Source organism: Phlebotomus argentipes, unplaced genomic scaffold (genome assembly GCF_947086385.1).
Source record: "Phlebotomus argentipes unplaced genomic scaffold, Phlebotomus argentipes genome assembly contig_6, whole genome shotgun sequence".
In the NCBI taxonomy this organism is placed as follows: domain Eukaryota; kingdom Metazoa; phylum Arthropoda; class Insecta; order Diptera; family Psychodidae; genus Phlebotomus; species Phlebotomus argentipes.
The window spans coordinates 4,742,876-4,763,025 of NW_026776145.1; the positions used below are offsets into that span (position 1 = coordinate 4,742,876).

Here is a 20,150-nt window from a genome sequence, read left to right on the forward strand (position 1 = left end):
ACATTTCAAAGGCAATTAGCCAATTTGCAATTGGTGGGTTTCGTTGAATTGTCAGTTGGAAAGGTAAACAAATCAGCTGATAAGAGCATTTTCTCCGTTTTTCGTGATTTTCCAACCATGTTTCCACACTTGTCTGGTTGGAGAGTGAATGTGGGGCAGCTACAGGAGGCTTGTGCTAAGGAATTGCTAGGAATTCTGGAGAAATGCGAGGGAACAAAGGTGACTAATTTCTCTCTAATCATGAGGGCAGTTTTTCTTATCGATTTCTCTTTCAGGCAATCATCTGGGATGAGAGTCTGGCTGGCCCTGTCGGTCTGATTGCCAAGTACACGTTTTTGAGGGAGCACAATGTGACAAAGATGTTTCCCTTGAGCGGAGATCCACTGCCGGACATTGATGTCAAGAGTGTCATCTTCATAACACGCCCCAATTTGAAGTTGATGAATTTTATCGCCGATAACATCCACAGTGAGGAGAGAAAGCGAAAGGCAACGATGAAGAAGGACTTCTACATGTACTTTTTGCCGAAAAAGTCCCTCCTTTGTGAGAAACATCTCAAGAACAAGGGCGTTTATGGGAGTCTGAGTCATGTTGGTGAATTCCGATGTGATTTCTTCCCTGTGGACAATGATCTGCTATCCATGGAGCTGAAGGATGCTTTCAGGGAGCTCCACATTGACGGTGATCCCACATGTGTGCACCAGAGCGCTGTGGCTCTGATGACGCTGCAGCGCCTCTACGGACGCATTCCCAGAATTTGCGGAAAGGGAATCTACGCCGAGAAGTTGTGGGAATTGACAAAATCCCTGGGTAGAGACGACACGCAAATGCTGCAGGCAAGCGAGAAAGGCAGCATCGATCAAATGATCATTCTCGACAGATCTGTGGACCTCATGAGCGTCCTGGCCACTCAGTTGACCTACGAAGGTCTCATTGATGAAATCTTCGGCATTAGCAACACGACTCTTCATCTGCCGGCCGATCGCTTTGGCCGCAGCGATGACCAGCCCTTGCCGGCTCTCTCCACTTCAGAGACAAAACAGATCATCCTGAACTCTGGAGAGGAGCTCTACGCGGAATTGAGAGACAAGAACTTCAACGCCGTGGGACAAATTCTCTCGCGCCACGCGAAAAGCATCTCATCAGCTCTAGAGGAGCGCCACGGGGACAAGTCCGTGTCCGACATGAAGAAGTTCGTGGAGCGACTGCCCAATATGCTGGCCAACAAGGCTTCACTGGCCACTCACACAACCATCGCCGAGTTGATCAAGGAAGTCACGGACTCTGCGGACTTCCTGGACGAACTGGAGTGCGAACAGGAGTTCCTCATGTGCGCCGATGTGGATCGCCCCAGTGCCTTCATTGAGGATTTGATAGCCAAGCAGGCGCCTTTGAGGAACGTCCTGCGCCTCATTTGCATGCAGAGTTTGGCAGGATCTGGACTGAAGCCCAAAGTGCTGGATTACTACAAGCGGGAACTCGTGCAAGTGTACGGACTTGAGGTGCTGCTGACGCTGAGCAATCTGGAGAAAGCCGGTCTCCTGCGTCCTCAATCGGGCAGCAGGAGTTACTCAGTGCTCAGGAAGATGCTAAATCTCACTGTTGATGACGCAGTGGAAGTCGCTCCGAAGGACATCAGCTACGTCCACAGCTTCTATGCTCCGCTATCTGTGCGCCTCATTGAGCACCTACTGAAGCCTACCGGATGGCAGGGACTCAACGATGTGCTGTCGGTTCTGCCCGGGCCGTCCTTCGATGAATTCCAGTCCTCGCCGACGGGTTTTGGCGGCCGGCGCGGCTCCTTCACCAGCGAAATCAGCCAGTCAGACATTCCCCGAACGATCCTGGTGTTCTTCCTCGGCGGCTGCACCTTTGCAGAGGTCGCCGCGCTCCGATTCCTGGCTCAGCAGGAGGAGAACAACGTGGAGTTCATCATAGCAACAACCAAATTGATTAATAAGAACTCATTTCTGGACTGCTTCATCGACACGGCGGTCAATTAAAGATACATTTTAATCACTTGACCAGTGAGGCAATTTCTTGATGATCTCAAAGAAGGAATAGCTGGGATTGTTGGACTGATAGCAGAGTTGTCGGTGAGCAAACACCTTGTAGTCTTCCGAAATCTTTCCTCCTCGAATGCCGCAATCGATCAATTCCTGAAACACGTGCATCGCCTCTTCGGATGGAACTGTGTCTGAAGAGGAAGAATCCCGTGAGAAATCTCCGGAGAGCGTGAAAGAAATCCACTTACCAGAATTCGTGGTTCCAATAAAGGCGATTCCGAGGGAATTTCTATTGTGTCCAGTCGTGTGAGAGCCACTCTTGAGCCATCCCGTTCCCTCATAAATGAACCCATTGTCGTCAATGAGGAAGTTGAAGGCGATGTCAGGTAATCTGAACTTGGAGATGTGATCTTTCTGCAGCCTCTTCACGACACTCCTGCACTCAAAAGAGGCCCTGCACGTCTCTTCCAGCCCAATGATAACGATTTTATCAACGGGAATCGTTTGATAGTAGACAAAATTTGCCTTTTGCGCTCTCCATTGAGATCTCGAGAGGATTATGGGACAGTCTTCATCCAGATAACCCAGAGAATTGCCATTTATTCCCAGAAAAAGGGAGAAAATTGCTACACCAATTAACTCACTGGACTTCATTAGAATTCTCGATGCAAACTAACCAAAGGAATTTTCCCAATCAATGCTTATCTTCAAACTATTTTATTAGATCACGACTTTACATGACGTTCTTTAAAGCACTTTGTCTTTATGCTCAAAATAATCACTTTAAATACAGTCGGATACATTTAATATTTATAGAACGGAAAGAAATTTTGATATAATCGTATAATTTAGCTTCAAAATCATAGTGCAAAATAAGGATTGATTCCTCATATAATAAAGTTTAACAAACAAAAAAATATTTAAATTCATGAACAGGATATATTCTAGATTTAAAGAGCAAGTGAGCTCAATTATCAAATCAATCAAATCCGAGCCATATTATCCTCAAAATTCATTGCAATCAATTCAGTTCATTTCTTCGATTTTTTCGCCAGCTCTTGCAGGGCTTCCAAAAGTTTCTCTTGATTTTTCACCTGCTGCTCACAATTCCTTTGATGCCATGCTTGATACCTTTTGTTGTCCTGAATCAGAGCCTGGATGGCTTCATTCTGTTGCTTCAAGAGGTTCAGGTATTGTTGCTGGAATTCCTGCTGAGGCTGCAACACGGGATTCTCCGGCGCCATAATTGGATTGGGCACATCTTCAGCGGAATCGTTTTCCTGGACTTCACAGCCTTCCTCACTCATCACGCCCGAATTTGCCTCAGAATCAGTCTCTCCGTTTTCCTGACTGTCTGAACTGTCTTCAGTGTGCAAATCTTCTGAAGACATAGACCGATCATCCACGATTACCATGTTGTCGAGTACCGGAATCGTTTCTGGTGGCTTTGCGGTGTCTGCAATCAACGTATCTGTCGCTGTAGTCGTAGCGGACAACTCGTTCCGTTGCTTGATGGATTTCTTGGTATTTGCGGACCGTTTGTGAGGCGCGGTGGTTATCACTCTACAATATTGTTGGTGTCGTTTCACGAAACCGAACAGAAAACGCACTTTTTCAGCGTTTTTCTCTTTATGCAATGTAACAGAGATCAATTTTCCACACTTGGGACACACAACTTTGGCTTGACAACCACCAATATCATCTCTTGTCACAACGCAGTCCACAAAATTGATATTATCCAAAAGTAGGGTCTTCTGAACGAACTCGTTAAGCTTCTGAAGCAAACTGAGTTTAAGGTTTTCCACAGTTGTTTCATTGAATGGTATCATCTTGGCAATCTGAAAAGACATATGAATAACGTAAACATATAAATAATCTCAATAAATAAAAAAAAATTTAATAAAGCACTCACCCGTCTAGCATGTTCATTTTCCTTTTTGCGGGTTTTGCTTTCTGCCACGATGTTAAAAAAGGATTCAATTTCAGTAAAAGAGCAATCCTTGAACTGCAAAGCAATCAACGCCACGGCCAAAATCATCTTCTTCTCCACAGGCTTTATGGAAAACTTACGAGGTTCCTTGGAGAACCGGCCATAAAGAGCCATTTTCACTTTCTCTTCACAGAAGTGAGGCTTTCCGCATGGAATCAAGTCCGGGAACTTCATGGTTTTGGCTAGATTTTCCGTTACTTCGATGTCATCAGCGTTAATTGTGCCGAATGTATAAATGTCGGAAAATCCAGAAGCCGCCAGCCAGAGCTTCACACTTGATGCAATAGCGTCTTGGCCGCAAATACGATGAAGGTAATTCCAACCCGACAAGAAGGACCCTTTCTCGATGCCAATAACTTTCCAAACGTTCTCACACAAATTTTCCGCTCCGGAAGCCATTTTCGTATCACTTCAATCTGTCAGTATGCCAAGAAATTGATGCAAATTACACAATTTAATGAATATACTACACAATTGCGACAATGTTCTGATTCTTGCACTGTCTGAAGTTTTTTCTCTATTATTTGTTGGTTCTAATCTTCATAAATACGGAACAAACCTCAGAGCAAAAGGACGCAATCCTCCACCTTTGACGCTTCTCATTCAAATGAAAGGGACGCCGATATGGCAATTCGGTTCTGGCTCGGTTAATTTCGGGTTAATTCTTTTTTACTCCACTGGCGCTAGTGACAAAAGGGCTGCCATGCAAGCGCTCGGGCAATCCTATCGGAAAACCGTTACCGTTACTTTTTTTACCTTTTTCGGCTATGAGCAAAGATTACCCTATAACGCCTGTATTTGTGAATGGGACAATTAGTCCAGATTCAGCGATCCTCCTAGGTCTGATAGCCTACAGTCGGAGGACAAAAAAAATTTTCTTTTCAGGATTCTGGGAAGGAGCTAGAGAAAACATCGATTGCAGTGCTTGAGTACAACTGAAAGAAATGCATTATAGAATTTTTGTTTATTTTTTTCATCATTTTCATATGGTTTCAAAATGAATATTTCCTATTTGTTCTTCCACGCCACGTCCACTCTCGCGTCTCTAGTATTTTTTGGAGATAAAAACACGCATAAACAATTTGCATTAATATTAAATAAATTACATTACTATTTATGTAGTATTTTCTCAGCCACAGAAAAAAATTTCTCACTGCTTTTGAGGTTTATTAGAGTGTGTATTACAGTATTTCCTCTATTCTCTTCGTTTTTTCTCCTTATTCTCTCTTTCTTCTTCTTCTTGCTATTTGATTAGAGTTAAAAGTGATTTGCGTTCCTTTATTACGTTTTCTTTTTCGTGCGTGTCACACACACGTTTGATTCTGGGTCAAGTTTTCCTTTCTTTTGAGAGTCAACGCTTCTAGTTTATCATAAATTTTCTCTTCCATATTTCTGACCTAGAAAAATCAATATTATTGATTCATATTTACATGTCGATTTATGTGTGATAAAACAAGATATGTTTTTATTTAGACGAATATTTCTTTGCTCCAAAATCAATATTCTCCATTTTTTTTCAGAATAAAAAGATGCAAGATGTTTTCTGCCAAAAACACTCAGAATCATCGCCGCGAGGGAAGCAAGGAAGAGTTTTTGTTAGTTCAGTGTTCGTGAGTTAGAAATCAAGAGTACGAAAGTTTGGGGAAATCTTCAGGAATTCCGATAACCGAGTTTCTGCAATGCTCTTATCTTAGAAAACAATACTTTTTGATCTCTCTTGTAGACATTCTTTCCTCACTTGCGCGCACTTTCTCACGCTTTTCCCTCAGCAATTTAATTTAAATTGACACATTGACAAAAATAACTATAATAATTTAGATGCAATAACTAATGTCTTCCTCATTTCACACACTCTCGCGCATTTCCTTCTCTTTCTTTCTTTCCTCCTATCCAGTGATTACAGATTAATTATCATCTCTCCGCCATTCGCTTTTAGACTCAAAACAGGGACTTTCTTTTCTATACACCTAATAAAATTATTTATACTTCACATAGAGGTTCAAGAAAATTCTCTTTCTTTAGACACTCGCTCACATGATTCTCTTCTCACCTTCTTTCTCGCCAATAAATAATTCCATATCAAATGCGGGAAAGAAAGCTCGGGATGGAGTGAAAAGGACTGAAGAAAAGGGTGGAAAGGATAAAAATCATAACGAATAAAATATTAACAAATAAAATTTTACAGCGCATTTCATCTTTTCTTTCTCTAACACTTCTTCTTCTCTCTTCCTCTTCAGACGCAATAAAATTATACTTTTTAAAATATAAGATAAAAGGTAACAATTGCATTACAAAAAAAACTAGTAAACAAAATCAAAATCGTGATAAATTCAATTTCTACAATAAATTTTTCACCTCTTTTCAACTACTTGAACATCATTTTATCCTCACGTCGTCTCTCTTTCTCTCTATCATTAAAATTGTTAAGATTAATTTAATATTCCTACATTTTTTAGGAGTTTTTCTCTAACATAAGGTAATATTTTTTCGTGTGTGTTAATTTTTTGTGATTTTTCATTCCTTCCATTTTTCTATACAACTCTCCTTCCTTCTGTGATTCTTTTGCATTCATAAACTTATCTCTCTCTTCTCTGTTTTTTTTCTTTAGCTACAATTAAATAATCAAGCACTAAGAATTCCCCTTCAATCTGTACACTAATCTTTGCTTTCCTCTCTTAATATGCAAAATATCTTCATTGAGAGCTCATTAAATACACTTTAAACTTATCAATTAGTTCTTCTCATACTTCAAATATGTGTGTGGGTTAAAAACGGTGATTCTTTGCTCTATACTTTTATATTTTTTCATGCTTTTATACTTTTATCTTTTAAATTAGAAGCGATTCTTTATCTACTCTATCTCCTTCTCTCTATCTTTTTTTTCTTGAAACACAAGCGCAAATAACAACGAAATAGGAAGACTAGCTTTAAGAAAAATTGTCACTGATTCTTATGTTTTCCTCTCAAATATGTTCACTTGATGGCCAAAAACTTCTCATCGCTCTCGCAAACATGAAGCAACACTAATTTCCTTTATAAGTTTATGCTGTCGTCTAATGAATGCAAAGTTTCTTTTTAGATATAGATTTTTACTCCTTTTCCCTCTTCCAACTCCTTCAAAACTACGCTGTATCTTCTTGGGATTGAAGGAGTAGGATTTACCAAAATGTTCACTCAATTTTTTTTTCCTTTTGCTTTCATATTCCTTCACTACGAATACAAAAATATGTTTGCTTTTTATTATCATGTTAATTGGTTATGATTAATATTGAAGGACTTATTTTATGTGTATGTTTTCTCATCTTCCTTGTTCAGTTTACACTACTTCTCACCTCATCAACACTCTCTCTCTCTCTCTCTTCGTCAGTAATCTTACGCATAAAATTGTAGTTCATTATTGGGATTGGGACTAAATGGTAATTTCTCTCAACTCTTTCTCACCTTCGTTCCTTCTTTTGCTGAGTATTTCGCTTCTCAAAGTGGTTGTGAAGTAATTTCGCGAGAGAAATTCTTAAATATTCACTACAAGGTAATAATTCTATTTAGATTATTATTGAATGTGTTTGTGTGGGGAAAAACACTAAGAATATTTTCCCATTGGAAATTTTCATAATGTTCGCGGGATGAATGACTGAAGGGCCAAAAGAAATTTCTCAAATTTTCACTCTCTTGCGCCCTGATCTTCTTCCGGATCAGGAGATTAATGGTTAATTATAGTTATTTGTATCTACATTGAACGCCTCTTCCATGAATCTGAATTGTTGTCGCACTGCTAGAGTGAACCAGCGGGGAAACTTGTTGAACTATTGCTATGAGCTAGGCTGATCATCGATCCGGACAAGCTTCCCTCTTCGTCAGGATACGTTTCCTTTGAAGCCTCCGCCAGAGCAAGAGCGCTGCAGCGAAAAACATTTTGTGAATATCTCAGAATGGCAGTCAAAAGACAAACAAACTCACCTGAATCCCATTCTTGCGGATTCCTCATTGAAGCTCTCCATGGCCTTCTCGTGCTTCTCATGCAACTCCCGGATGCGTTCAGAGCGCTCCTGGCTGAATTGCTGCAATTCCGCCTCCATCTGCACGAGAGACAACACCAAAATCAGCACACATTTGCACATTATCCACCCAGAGGCACTCCTCTTTTCTCACCTTATTCTCCAACAGAGCTCGCCTCACATTCACGCGATCCTCCAACTCCTTCCTCTCGCGATCCCGCTGTGCCTGAGCCTGCATGCGATTCTTATTCTGGTAGGCCATCAGAATCTCCAACTCGTACATCAACTTGTCCTTCAACTGCTGACACTCAAGTTCCTGACTCTCATCCAGGCGCAAACTCTGCTTCTGCAGCATATCCGCAATACTCTGCTCATACTGCAAATGAGAGATGAAGACAAATTGCATTGCTATGGCATTCCGAAGTCTTGTGACAAAAAAAAACACTGAGCAACATTACAGAAAGACGGGGCATTTAAGAAAAGTTAAAAGAGAATTTCTTAATTACAGATTATGAATATAATCAATCTTTCTGCGTGTATTTCACTATAATTTCAGTCTATTATGGGCAAATTCAACCCAGTTTAAGAAATTCTGACAATAGCCCCTGCTTCCCCTATCATTAAATCCAATCAATTATCTCTTCTGAATGTACTTCAACTCACCTGATCACCAAGAAGAGTTAATTTGCGATGTTGCTCCTCTTTCAATTGTTTTATCACAGCTTTTTGTTCATCCTTGGGTGTTGTCTGCAATATTTGCGCCTTCAGCGCCTTATATTGTCTCGTTTGTGTCTTGCATGTCTCACGAAATTGTTTACGTATTTGAAGTTCTTTTTGCTGTTCCGCAGGTGGCAATAAATAAGCGACACACATTTTCCATTAGAAAGATACTCGATGGATAAGAGCAATTTGATAACTCACCTTTAAACTCTTGGGTTGCTGCTTCAATTCCAATGCATGCTTCCTCATCAACTCCTTCTCCGCCCTGTCCATATAATCCTTTTGGTTTTGCAACTCCGTCGAGTGTTGCTTCGTTATTTGCTCCTCACGCAAATTATGAACACTCTTCTGCTGTCTGTACTCCAACTCTTGCGTCTTTTCATGGTGCTTCAGTAGCATTCCGTGGGCTTGTTCCAGTTGCTGCTGCTTCTTGCTTAGCTCCTGCGAAACCGAGACAAAAGCATTGCCATCAAGATCATCAAGCTCAATGCCTTAATACACTTACATCTCTCAGTAGTTGGTTCTCCAGATCATGAAGAACCTGTGTCTTTTTCCTCCGGAACTTTCTCATCTCCAGTTCAATGTAGTTCTTCTGCACCCTCAACAGTCGTTGCTCCTCTTGCGCCTCCGCCTGCTTCAGGTTCTCCTTCTGCGATTGCAGTGTGGCATCACGCAAACGCTTCGGCGTTGATTCATCCATCGACAATTCGCGCTTCCATCTCTCTTTGTTCGCCTTGTACTCTTTTTTCCTATGCAAATCAAACGCCTTCCTATCACTCTCGTGCTTCAAGGAGATCTCCTTGTACAGCTTCTTCTCCGCCACATTGTTCTGCTTCACTCGCCTCTCAATCTCCTGCTGGTGCTTCATCTGGAAAACACGGGCGAAGAAACAAGCACTTAAACACCCTCTTAAAGTGGCTTTCTCATTAAACTCACCGCCAATCTCTCGAGTTCTCGCGTGAAATTGTGAAGAAGCGCATCGTACTCCTTGTCAAGGGCCGCCTTGTGAGCCTCCATTTCCACTTTGCACTTCTCCTCTAGCTTCAGCAGAGCAGCCTGATGCTCCCTTCGCATCCTCTTGTATCCCGACATCTGCTCGTGCATCTCCTCCTGCAAAAACACACACGCACACACGGCTTGATTCATCTCTTCTCGCAGATAAAAAAAACACAAAATGAAAAACAAACTAAACAATTCATATCAAGAATTATTGCCTGAATTTCCGCCACTCTGACAGAAAATCAGGCCAATTTGTGTACACTCGATTGTACAAACATGAATCACTGGCAAGAGAATTTCCTGTGTCACTTCGCAGTTGAGCAAAATAGAGGAATCCAGCGAGAAAAGCTCTCACCCAAAATTAAAGAGTGATTACATCACTCCAAATGATGGATTGGCAGAGAAGAGCTACTTTAAAAGGACATAAATTCAATTTCAAAGATGAATTAAGACATGCGAAGGACACGCAAATATTGTCAACTCCCGCCCCAAAATGATTAATGTCTCGACATTTCTCTCTCTCTATCTCTCTTTGAGTTTAACACAATTCCCGTGCACTTTGGAAAATGAGATGAAAATAGAGACAAGGATTTTCTGTTTGTTGGGGCTCACAAACTTGAGAAAATTTGCAAGTTTTCAACCACAGTCTGAAAACTTTGCTGTCGCGTCTCATTCTTCTCACCTGCATATGTTCCTTTTGCTGCTTCGTCACAATGCTGGTGGTGCGAATGGTGGCAAAGTTATTTGGTCCATGTTCGTGCATTGCATTCACCATGGCCTGCTGCTGAACTCCCGGATGTTCATGAGGAATCCCACTGACCCTGGACAAGCTGGGCGCCATCATCTGTCCACTGGGCACTCCGGAGTGATTCATCTGTCCCGGTGTGTTGTTCATGTGCATCATCGGCATGCGATTCCTCGATGGATTCCTCGTAATCGCACCCAAGTTGATTCCATGCTGTCCACTGCTTCCCTGGCCCATTCCCAATCCACCAGCGGCACCGGGGCCAAGGGAGTGCATCCCGTGAATGGAGTTGGCAGATGGCGAGTGGAAGTGCAAGTCCTGACTCGTCGCCGGACCGACAGAGTGCATGGAGTGCTCAGAAGTGATGCTGTTGCTCTTACTGCTATCACCGCCCGTCTGTTCGTCTGGCGTGTCCTCGGCATCACCCATCGTGCTCTCCGTCTCGCACGAGTCAATCATCAAGATTTTCTTCATCTTTCGATAATTCAGATTGTCCAACTCTCGCACGGCCGCCTTGGTCCTCGCAATCAACTCAATCAGCACGTTTCCCGATCGCTGACGCGTCACGAGAGCGTGCGAGAGCAGCTTGGAGGACGTCGGACGATCGTATGGCGACTTCCTGAGGCACACCTCCACGAAATTGCGGAAAGTCTCTGACCAATCCTCCGCCTGGAGTGTTGGCGCCTCGTTCTGCGCGATGTGATAGAGAGCCGACATGGCGTTCATGTTGAAGTACGGCGGCTTCCTCTCTGCCAGCTCAATGCACGTGATCCCCAGCGACCACACATCCACCTTGCCATCGTACTGCCCCTCGTCCATCGCCAGGATCACCTCCGGCGCCATCCAATACGGCGTGCCCACGAAACTATTAGCCGGACATTTGATTGCCGCACTCCCGAAGTCCGCCAATTTCACCACTCCCTGTTCCGTCAGCAGAATATTCCCAGCCTTGATGTCCCTTGATGTGGAAAGAGCGAGAGTTTAGTTATCGCAGCAATGATATTCCCCGGGAATTCATGATAACATGCCTAATGTGACTTTGCCTATCGCTTTTCGGTGCTCCAAATGCATTAATTCACACTAAGTCTCGAGTCATTTCGTGCTCAAGTCAACCTTTTGTGGTATTTTTCTCACCATTGATCGGTCACCATCACGCACATCCCATTCGGCAGTGCACCAATCTGACTTGCCTCAGTTTATTTCTCAATTAGGACACTGAATTATAATTTAGCCGATAAATCACTTCGTCGCCTCAAGTGGAAGTTTTAATAATAGATAAAAGATGATTCTCAGTCGTTCCAAAACACCTCAAAATGTTTGTGACAATTTTGTCAATTTGCTGAAATACTTTCCGTCATGTCCAATTGGAAGACTGTCGACTGGGATGTGCGATTCCCATTGATTACACTTTATCACCGATAAGACTTCAGAAATGTCTTACCTGTGAATTCTTCCGAGGTGATGCAGGTATGCCAGGCCACGCAGGACGCCCTCGCAAATGGCAGAGATCTCCTCCTCGCGCAGCGGCCTCTTGTGCACCTCAATTATGTCCGAGGCCGAGCCCACGCAGTACTCCATCACCAGCCAGGCCGTGTTCTCCCTCAGGTAGCAGCCCTTGTACTCAATCGTGTTGGCATGGTTGAGTTGGCGCAGGAATCTGACAAAGAGCACCATGAATTCGTCGTCGTATGATGACAAAATCATCGTTTCTCACCGAATCTCCTTGAGGATGTCCTGCCACTTCTCCATGCTCTGCTTCCCGAGGTAGGACATCTTCTTGATGGCCACAATCTCGCGTGTGAGATTGCACCGAGCGTAGTAAACCGCACCGAAGGACCCATGACCAATTTCGCGGAGGTCTTCGAAGATCTTCTCCGGATCGTGTTTGTTGAAGAGATCCGCGATTTCGGGGTCCTTCAGCGAGCCAGGTCGGGCCGACGGCATCTTGCTGACGTGCGACAGCTTATTACAACACTACCACCGAAATTCACTCTGACAACTTATTGATTTTTCCAACTTTTTCGTCACTCTTGGCGTTTCTCTTGCACTCAATGTATAATAGAAAAAAAAGAAAACACAACTCCTGGCCACTGACACTGAGTCCCTTCTCTCGTCACTGATACCAGACACAGATTTCCCTTAAGGCATCCTCCGGGGGATGGAGAGTGAGGCACCTGCAAGGGAAGCACAGAGAGGCTGCGTTAGAGCGTCCGGAAACAATTGTCTCGCATATTCCCATGGACAGAGGGAATATCTCTTGGCATAATTTTCACACACAGCAGTGCAAAAAACATGCTACACAATAACAAAATAAACAATTGAAGGGAATTTTCATGCGATGTGGCCAAAGAGAAGGAGACGAGAAAGAGGTGGAGAGGAAGAGAATGAGCGAAAGAGTTGGAGATGGAGGAGAATCGCCGAAAAACTCCTTCAGGCACACATCCTCGCCCACCCTGAGCCCCATTCCGCCAGCCGCGAGACACTATCTGACCGTGTGGTGCGGAGATTTTGCCCAGTGAACAACTATTCTGGCATCCACTGCGACAAAAGTTGCGAGAATCCGCGTCACACCCACCGCTCTCACTTTTTTCACCGCATCGACCGCCCCCAGAGTCTCGCCAGGGCCCCGGAAAGGCGACTACAGGTGCCACCGAAATGCGCCCCACACGCCCCACAATCGTCCGCAGCGTGAAAGTGCGTGAAAATGGGCGAATTATTTAATACGGACCTTCCATCCAAAATCAAAATGGCGTTCACCTCTTGGGCAGGTTCAAAGCAGACGGCCACGGATTTTCAGCGAGAACGGCAACGTGCCCGCGGCCACGGTGGAGAATGCATCAGAAATTGATGCACTTGCCATTATACGACACACTCTGGCACATTTCACGTCGACCCGTGTCCGCTGAAAGGGCGTAATCACGATATTTTTACCAATTATTTGTTATCTTGACACACACAAGGCCCTTCCACTTTTGAATGAATGAATGTGAAAACATCGATGAGATCGATGAGTCTGAGGGGCGACCGTGGCGCCTCTGGGGGATTCGCGGGGTAGCGCGACCCAGTGCCCCTCTCGTGGGATTTCGCGAACCCGATTTCGAAAACACTTTATATATTTACAATTTATTCTGCGTAAATAATCCCGGAAAATCATATATACAGTACCAATGAGATTAGAGCTGATAGCGGATGATGTGGAGACACTTTTCGCAGGACAACGGGAGCACATGTATAAAATCTCTCATAGAAAAATATAAACACTCTCGAGCTTCCATGGGATTACTTTGTTGGGGAGAACTCAGTGGGCGCCAGGATGCGGCAGTGCATTTCCCGGATGAGGGGCACAGTGTAGGCCACACATTCATCCCAACCCGGAGAGCGCCAGGCGGCCTCTCGGGTCTCCTTGCGCGCCTGCAGTGATTTGTAACCTGGAAGAGGGATCAAATAGTCATCCTGCATTTGGGGCAGATTTGCCATCAAACTTACACCAAATATGATGAACATTATACAGCCGACCGATTTGCGAGAAGAATCCAGCGAAGGGCTCATCGTTGTTCCTCCTGTAGTTGATGGCTCTCGCCCAATTATTGCCCCACTCAATCATCGTACCCGGTTTCAGGCGATACGACCTCATCTCGTAGATGTGGTTCTCGCCAGAGCGCAATTGGATCTGAGGCCAGTAGCTGAATGCGAGGAGATACTGCAAATGCCGGGATCTCAGATAATTCCCGCGCTCCTGCATAAGCCTGAGATACTCCTGGTCGTGCCAGAGATTGTCCTTTGCCTGATCGATGGCCTCAAATCCTCCCGTGTACCGCCAGAGATGCAGACACTGATCCATGTCGCCCACTTGCACTGTCCAAGACGCAATGAGGTCACAAGAGATGTCCTTCTTCGCATTTATCAGCTCCACTGTGGTCTTGTAATTGGCCAGGTACTTGGCTATTGAGTCCGGGCGCACATTGTGCGTGTGCAGCGCATAGATGATCTCCTTGTCGCTCAGCATTCGACTGTGAGGCTCCTTCGTAGGCTCAATCTTCCTCACCAGTAACTTGCTGAGCCATGACTCGCTGCCATCGCGCCATACGGAAGACGTCGTGGACAGAGCGCTAAAAGAGGAGCGCGTTTCAAGATTGGTCGAGAGTCTGTGGGCTCTTTTACTCACCGTGATGTCACCATAAATGCCTTTGCTCGGGACACAGCCATTTTCTTACCATAAATTCTCAGTGCGAAACTTGAGAAAATCACCTGCAGTGCAATAAACGCAGAAAATTATCGATAATGTGATGAAAAGAGTCAAAATTCCGCTGAGATGTGCAGTATTTGTGATGGAAAATCCTTCCTATGACATTTAAACACTTTTTTCTCCAAGCGATTTCCCCTTCCACTACCACCAGCTGATAAGACACTTTCGAACATCCCGACTGGCGAGTCCAATTCACCCGAAAACCAAAGAAAAACGCAATGCTTCGACTACGAACTAAATTATTGTCACTCAATTTCTTATCTTATTTCTTATACACGAGCCGGAATTATAGTTACATTTCTTTCTATCGTCAATTTATCGTGCAAAAACACAAATATATGTGAATAATGGTAATGGATCACTCTGCTGGGATTATCGAATCGCGCATACGCTGCATGGGGAATATTTCACTTGACGAAGTCTTGCCATGCGAGATTAGCTCGGAAAATCGTAAAAATCGCGATTGTAGTGAAAACAAGAAGTTCTGCACGTGTTTTCGTAACAAATCTTAATGTTTAGATTGCCTCTGTTGCAGCGTAGCTTAGTTTTTACAGGTAAGACATGGTAAACGTCTACAGGAATATGTCTACATTCTATTTTCTTTGCAGAGAGAAGATTCATTGGACATTTCGCCAATATAATGTCTGAAGCCATTGAAGACCGGCTGGCCAAGAAGATACCGGCCAAGAAGGCTCAGAAAAACTCTTACAAGCCACGGTATGAGAGCAGGAAAAGGGCGAACTACAACGTGCCCCAGACGGAAGAGGCGGCGAAGAGAGCCTGTCCGGAGAACTTCGTGCGGATCAAGAGGAAGAAGTCAGTGATCATGCTGGGATACTCCGGAAAGAATTACTTCGGGATGCAGAGGAATGAGGGCGTAAAGACGGTGGAAGAGGAGCTGCTAGCGGCTATGCTAAAGCACAAATGGATCACAGATGAGGCCTACAATATGCCACAGTCAATATCATTCCAGCGAGCAGCCCGGACGGATAAAGGCGTGTCTGCGATCAGACAGTTGGTTTCCCTGAAGCTTCCACTGGAGTTGAATGTGGCAGCGCTGAATGAGGACTTGCCCAAGGAAATAAGAGTGTTCGCCGTGAAGGTAGTAACTCAGGGATTCAACTCGAAGAATGATTGCTTCGCCAGGACGTACACCTACACATTGCCCACAATTGCATTCAGCAATCACGCAGACACTGAGGCAAAGATGGAGACCTACCGCGTTCCTGTGGATGTCCTGCAGAGATTGCGTTGCCTGCTGAAGATGTTCGAGGGCTCGAAGAATTACTACAACTTTACGATCAAGAAGGGTTTCTTCGATCCTTCCGCCAATCGCTACATCATGTCTTTCACGTGCGACGATCCGTTCGTGGTAGATGGCGTAGAATTTACAGTGATTAGAGTGAAGGGACAGAGCTTCATGATGCACCAGATCAGGAAGATGGTTGGCCTTACGCTGTCCATCCTTCGTGGCCACTCGGAGACGAAGATTCTGGAAACTGCCTTCAGTGATACTCGCCTCTACATCCCAAGAGCCCCGGGATTAGGTCTAGTTCTCGACACACTGCACTATGATCGCTACAACAAACGATACGGAAATGATGGGATTCACTCTCCCCTCCTGTGGGATGAGTACGAAGAGGAGATTCAGAAATTCATCCGAGAAGAAGTCTATCCGATAATAACCGAGACGGAAATCAAGGAAAAACCTTTCCTCGAATGGCTTGAGTATCTCAGTGAACATGATTTTTCAGGCAAAAGCCCAGAAGAAAATGAGGACAATGAGAATGAAGAGTGTGAGGACGAACCAGTCAAACCTGGGAAGAGTCAAGATGTTGCTTGATCAGAAATTTAATAAAATATAGTTTCCTAATCTGTATAATTGCCTAGGAGACTCTTCTCAGCCATCTTCAGGGCAGCTTCCCTGTTAAAAGCACCGCCAATGAAGCCGTTGTGGTGCACAAAGTTAATCTTTTCGATTCCAGAGATTTTCTCCAGTTCATCGCCCCGCAATCCTCTCCAGTCCTTGTGCAGGAACTTTCGACAAATCACACTATCTGGCGTTATTGGCACGGCCATGCACCGAACATCCGCCTCCTTATCGTTGAAGATAACGTACTTAATGCTTCCTTCGATCTTTTGTTCAGTCTCCAGAATTGCCAAGTGTTCTTTCCATGGGCAAAACTGCTCCAAGATCAAAATACTACCAGATTCGTGCGTTTTAAAGCGATTTTTCAGTGCATCTTCCACAATTGATCTCGCCGGTAGCCAAGATTGCGAATAGTAGATGATTTTATCGATGAACTCGTTGCCCACAACGTCCATGGCCTTCCGGAAAGCCGCTTCGGTGTCGAAGGGCGTTTTCACAGCCATCCAACGACCATTTAAGTCACCAATTCTGGAGTTGATATTCGTGTTGATCGAATATCTTTCCTCTCCCGGATACATAGGAACTCCGTTGTCGATGGCATCGATTTCCTGGATGAATTTTTCATACACCATCTTATATATCATCGCAAGGGATTTCTTGTCCAGCGTTATTCCAGCTTCCCTGAACAGAATCGTCGATATGATATCTTCACCGAAATAAACGTAAATCAATCCAGCGGAGCTCAATCTGGGCAGAAATCAAGGTGTTTATGCCTGAGAATCATAAACAGAGAATCGGAATTTACCTGATAGTGTATTTGTCTCCGACTTCCGGCTTCAGACTGCTCAGGGAATCACCAAAGGACTTCTGATGATGGTCAAATCGGAGTTTCTCCTTGTTGAACACTCCTCCAACATCCACCACAATGTCGCACTGGTCCAAGATCTCATCCTTCCGCGTCCGGACGATCTCTGCATTCCTATACTTGTCCAGCTGGCGAAGCATGAAGCACGCCAGGACTTCGTCGCAGTGAAACTTTCCATCGTGAGTCCCGATTTTGAGGTTAGCGCCCTGCAATCCCTTTTCCTCTGACATGATCTCGAGAACACGGCGCGAATAGCGAAACTTGGAATACAATCTCACTCTTGACGATGCTGAGATCCCGGAGAAGGACAAACTGGCGGTATTTACCGTGAAATTGCGCTGAACCGTGCGGAAAAGAGAAGCGCTCAAGCGAAGGCAACCGAACGACATGTCATACTTTCACTTAACGAAGGAATCGCACATGGCAACCCGGAGTAGTACTACCCCTACTACCACGTATTTTTCTATGGTGTTTTTTCTTCTCACTCAATTGCTGGAAAATTAGAAAATATTGCCTCTTCTCTCCAGCGCACTCGCTTTCCAGATAGTGCCGTTTATGATGTAAATGTTTTTCACGTGAAAAACAGGCGAATTTGGTCAATTATTGTGATAACAAAGCCACGGTGAGTTGCCCAGGAAGTGATTCCCATGTAGGGTCGTTCAATGATATTTTTCTGCGTCACAAAATACACACAGTGTTTTTTTTCTGTTTGCAGAAGTTGTAAGAATTAGCAGAGATGTCTGAGAAGAACTTCTCCCGATCGGACAATTCCACGCCACAGCCAATCGTAAAGATAGGCCACTATTTGCTGGGAAATACCCTCGGAATTGGAACGTTTGGCAAGGTGAAGATTGGCGAGCATCAGCTCACGAAGCACAAAGTGGCCGTGAAGATCCTCAACAGGCAGAAGATTAAGAGTCTGGATGTCGTGGGGAAGATCAGGCGAGAAATTCAGAACCTGAAGCTCTTCAGGCATCCGCACATCATCAAGCTTTATCAAGTAATCTCAACGCCCACGGACATCTTCATGATAATGGTAAGGAGAGAGATTGCGCGGACAGTCGAGGGTGTGTGCTGATGATTGCCACCTTTGCAGGAGTACGTGAGTGGAGGAGAGCTGTTTGACTACATAGTGAAGCATGGGAAGCTGCAGGAGCACGAAGCCAGACGATTCTTTCAGCAGATCATTTCCGGTGTGGATTACTGTCATCGTCACATGATCGTGCATCGTGATCTGAAACCGGAAAATCTTCTCCTTGATCACAACATGCACGTCAAGGTAAATTGAAACCACACAGCGTAGTTGTGAGTAACGCCTAAATGACCTTGTCTTGACCAGATCGCAGACTTTGGACTGTCCAACATGATGTTGGATGGAGAGTTTCTTAGGACGTCCTGCGGATCGCCCAATTATGCGGCGCCTGAAGTAATCTCTGGTAAGCTCTACGCTGGCCCAGAGGTGGACATCTGGTCGTGCGGAGTCATTCTCTATGCTCTTCTCTGTGGAACACTTCCCTTCGACGACGAGCACGTGCCCACGCTCTTCCGCAAGATTAAGTCGGGAATCTTCCCCATTCCTGAGTACCTCAACAAGCAAGTCGTGAGCCTCCTGTGCCAGATGTTACAGGTGGATCCTCTGCGGCGAGCCACGATTGAAGAGATCAAGAAGCACGACTGGTTCCAGAAGGAGTTGCCATCTTATCTCTTCCCGTCGCCCGTTGAACAGGATAGCAATGTGATCGACACGTATGCCGTGAGTGAGGTTTGCGAGAAGTTCGGCGTGAAGGAGAGCGAAGTGCACAACGCTCTACTCAGTGGGGATCCTCACGATCAGCTGGCCATCGCTTATCACTTGATAATCGACAACAAACGCATCGCCGACGAGGCTGCAAAGGCGGAAATCAAGGATTTCTACGTGGCGGGCAGTCCGCCTCCGGTCAGTGTCACGCCCAGCGAGAAGCAGGAGAGCCACTCCACTCCCGTGCCTGGACGACCACATCCAGAGAGGATCGCGCCGCTGCGAGAGCGTGTCCTGGCCAACACGACGACGTATCAGGGCACAGACAAGTCGCGCGGTACTCCAGTGAAGCGCGCCAAGTGGCACCTCGGTATCCGGTCGCAAAGCAAGCCCAATGACATCATGCTGGAAGTGTACAGAGCCATGAAGGCCCTCGACTTCGAGTGGAAGGTCATCAATCCGTACCACGTGCGCGTGCGCAGGCAGAACAAGTCCAGCGGCAAGCACGTAAAGATGTCCCTGCAGCTCTACCAAGTGGACGCCAAGTCCTTCCTGCTGGACTTCAAGTCGCTCACCAGCGACGAGGTGGAGCAGGGCGACGACGTCATCATGGACATGGAGAGCATGACGCCGCCCACCAACTTGTCCGGCTCCTTCAACCCGATCTTCCCACAACAGTGCACCGGGCATCACACGATGGAGTTCTTCGAGATGTGCGCGGCCCTCATTATCCAGCTGGCGCGCTAAACCTAGTGCTTTCCCTGTATTTATAATATCTAGTTCGCTTCTGTGGTTAACATGATACATAATTCGTTTATGTACATTACATGCGAATCTTCTAAAGATTTCATTTGCGAGGAATAAATATTAGTGATTGAGATTGAATGTAATAAAGCCTCTATGAAAAAATCTAGCCATTTTTCTTTATTTTAGATTTCTTGCCGATGATATTCAGGCATACTGAAGGGGATGACAA

At 45.0% G+C, this 20,150-nt stretch overlaps 7 protein-coding genes across 10 annotated transcripts; 3 read left to right on the forward strand and 4 right to left on the reverse strand.

Annotated features, from left to right (window-relative positions):
* Positions 1–22: 22 nt before the first annotated feature.
* LOC132259380 (vacuolar protein sorting-associated protein 33A) lies at positions 23–2,003 on the forward strand. Its single transcript, XM_059757031.1, has 2 exons — positions 23–219; positions 276–2,003. Exons 1-2 carry the CDS (start codon positions 118–120, stop codon positions 2,001–2,003), a joined length of 1,830 nt encoding a protein of 609 aa, XP_059613014.1. The 5' UTR covers positions 23–117.
* A 9-nt stretch (positions 2,004–2,012) lies between these two features.
* Positions 2,013–4,149, reverse strand: LOC132259468 (peptidoglycan-recognition protein SA-like). 2 transcript variants are annotated; one of them, XM_059757232.1, is made up of 3 exons: positions 3,919–4,149; positions 2,255–3,844; positions 2,013–2,197 (listed from the first exon to the last, which is right to left on the reverse strand). In XM_059757232.1, exons 2-3 carry the CDS (start codon positions 2,658–2,660, stop codon positions 2,013–2,015), a joined length of 591 nt encoding a protein of 196 aa, XP_059613215.1. In that variant the 5' UTR covers positions 2,661–3,844; positions 3,919–4,149. The 2 variants fall into 2 exon arrangements, with proteins under 2 accessions (XP_059613215.1, XP_059613136.1); XM_059757153.1 differs by lacking the exon at positions 2,013–2,197 and having other exon boundaries at positions 2,678–3,844.
* A 792-nt stretch (positions 4,150–4,941) lies between these two features.
* On the reverse strand, positions 4,942–13,428 carry LOC132259734 (serine/threonine-protein kinase Tao). 2 transcript variants are annotated; one of them, XM_059757495.1, is made up of 11 exons: positions 13,213–13,428; positions 12,170–12,629; positions 11,897–12,112; positions 10,393–11,413; positions 9,648–9,821; positions 9,217–9,579; positions 8,913–9,152; positions 8,655–8,828; positions 8,146–8,367; positions 7,954–8,072; positions 4,942–7,892 (listed from the first exon to the last, which is right to left on the reverse strand). In XM_059757495.1, the coding sequence occupies exons 2-11, from the start codon at positions 12,397–12,399 to the stop codon at positions 7,769–7,771; spliced, it is 2,883 nt and encodes a 960-aa protein (XP_059613478.1). In that variant the 5' UTR covers positions 12,400–12,629; positions 13,213–13,428; the 3' UTR covers positions 4,942–7,768. The 2 variants fall into 2 exon arrangements, with proteins under 2 accessions (XP_059613478.1, XP_059613470.1); XM_059757487.1 differs by having other exon boundaries at positions 13,184–13,428.
* Positions 13,429–13,562: 134 nt separating this feature from the next.
* LOC132259836 (protein NipSnap) lies at positions 13,563–14,836 on the reverse strand. Its single transcript, XM_059757634.1, has 3 exons — positions 14,621–14,836; positions 13,942–14,564; positions 13,563–13,883 (listed from the first exon to the last, which is right to left on the reverse strand). Exons 1-3 carry the CDS (start codon positions 14,659–14,661, stop codon positions 13,735–13,737), a joined length of 813 nt encoding a protein of 270 aa, XP_059613617.1. The 5' UTR covers positions 14,662–14,836; the 3' UTR covers positions 13,563–13,734.
* A 280-nt stretch (positions 14,837–15,116) lies between these two features.
* Positions 15,117–16,583, forward strand: LOC132259786 (pseudouridylate synthase 1 homolog). The gene is made up of 2 exons (XM_059757550.1): positions 15,117–15,255; positions 15,310–16,583. The coding sequence occupies exons 1-2, from the start codon at positions 15,213–15,215 to the stop codon at positions 16,542–16,544; spliced, it is 1,278 nt and encodes a 425-aa protein (XP_059613533.1). The 5' UTR covers positions 15,117–15,212; the 3' UTR covers positions 16,545–16,583.
* On the reverse strand, positions 16,537–17,861 carry LOC132259794 (MYG1 protein). The gene is made up of 2 exons (XM_059757561.1): positions 17,377–17,861; positions 16,537–17,318 (listed from the first exon to the last, which is right to left on the reverse strand). The coding sequence occupies exons 1-2, from the start codon at positions 17,823–17,825 to the stop codon at positions 16,571–16,573; spliced, it is 1,197 nt and encodes a 398-aa protein (XP_059613544.1). The 5' UTR covers positions 17,826–17,861; the 3' UTR covers positions 16,537–16,570.
* An 80-nt stretch (positions 17,862–17,941) lies between these two features.
* LOC132259750 (5'-AMP-activated protein kinase catalytic subunit alpha-2) lies at positions 17,942–20,083 on the forward strand. Of its 2 annotated transcripts, none has more exons than XM_059757506.1 (4): positions 17,942–18,058; positions 18,152–18,472; positions 18,533–18,715; positions 18,776–20,083. In XM_059757506.1, exons 2-4 carry the CDS (start codon positions 18,173–18,175, stop codon positions 19,919–19,921), a joined length of 1,629 nt encoding a protein of 542 aa, XP_059613489.1. In that variant the 5' UTR covers positions 17,942–18,058; positions 18,152–18,172; the 3' UTR covers positions 19,922–20,083. The 2 variants fall into 2 exon arrangements, with proteins under 2 accessions (XP_059613489.1, XP_059613497.1); XM_059757514.1 differs by having other exon boundaries at positions 17,980–18,085.
* The last annotated feature ends 67 nt before the right edge of the window (positions 20,084–20,150 follow it).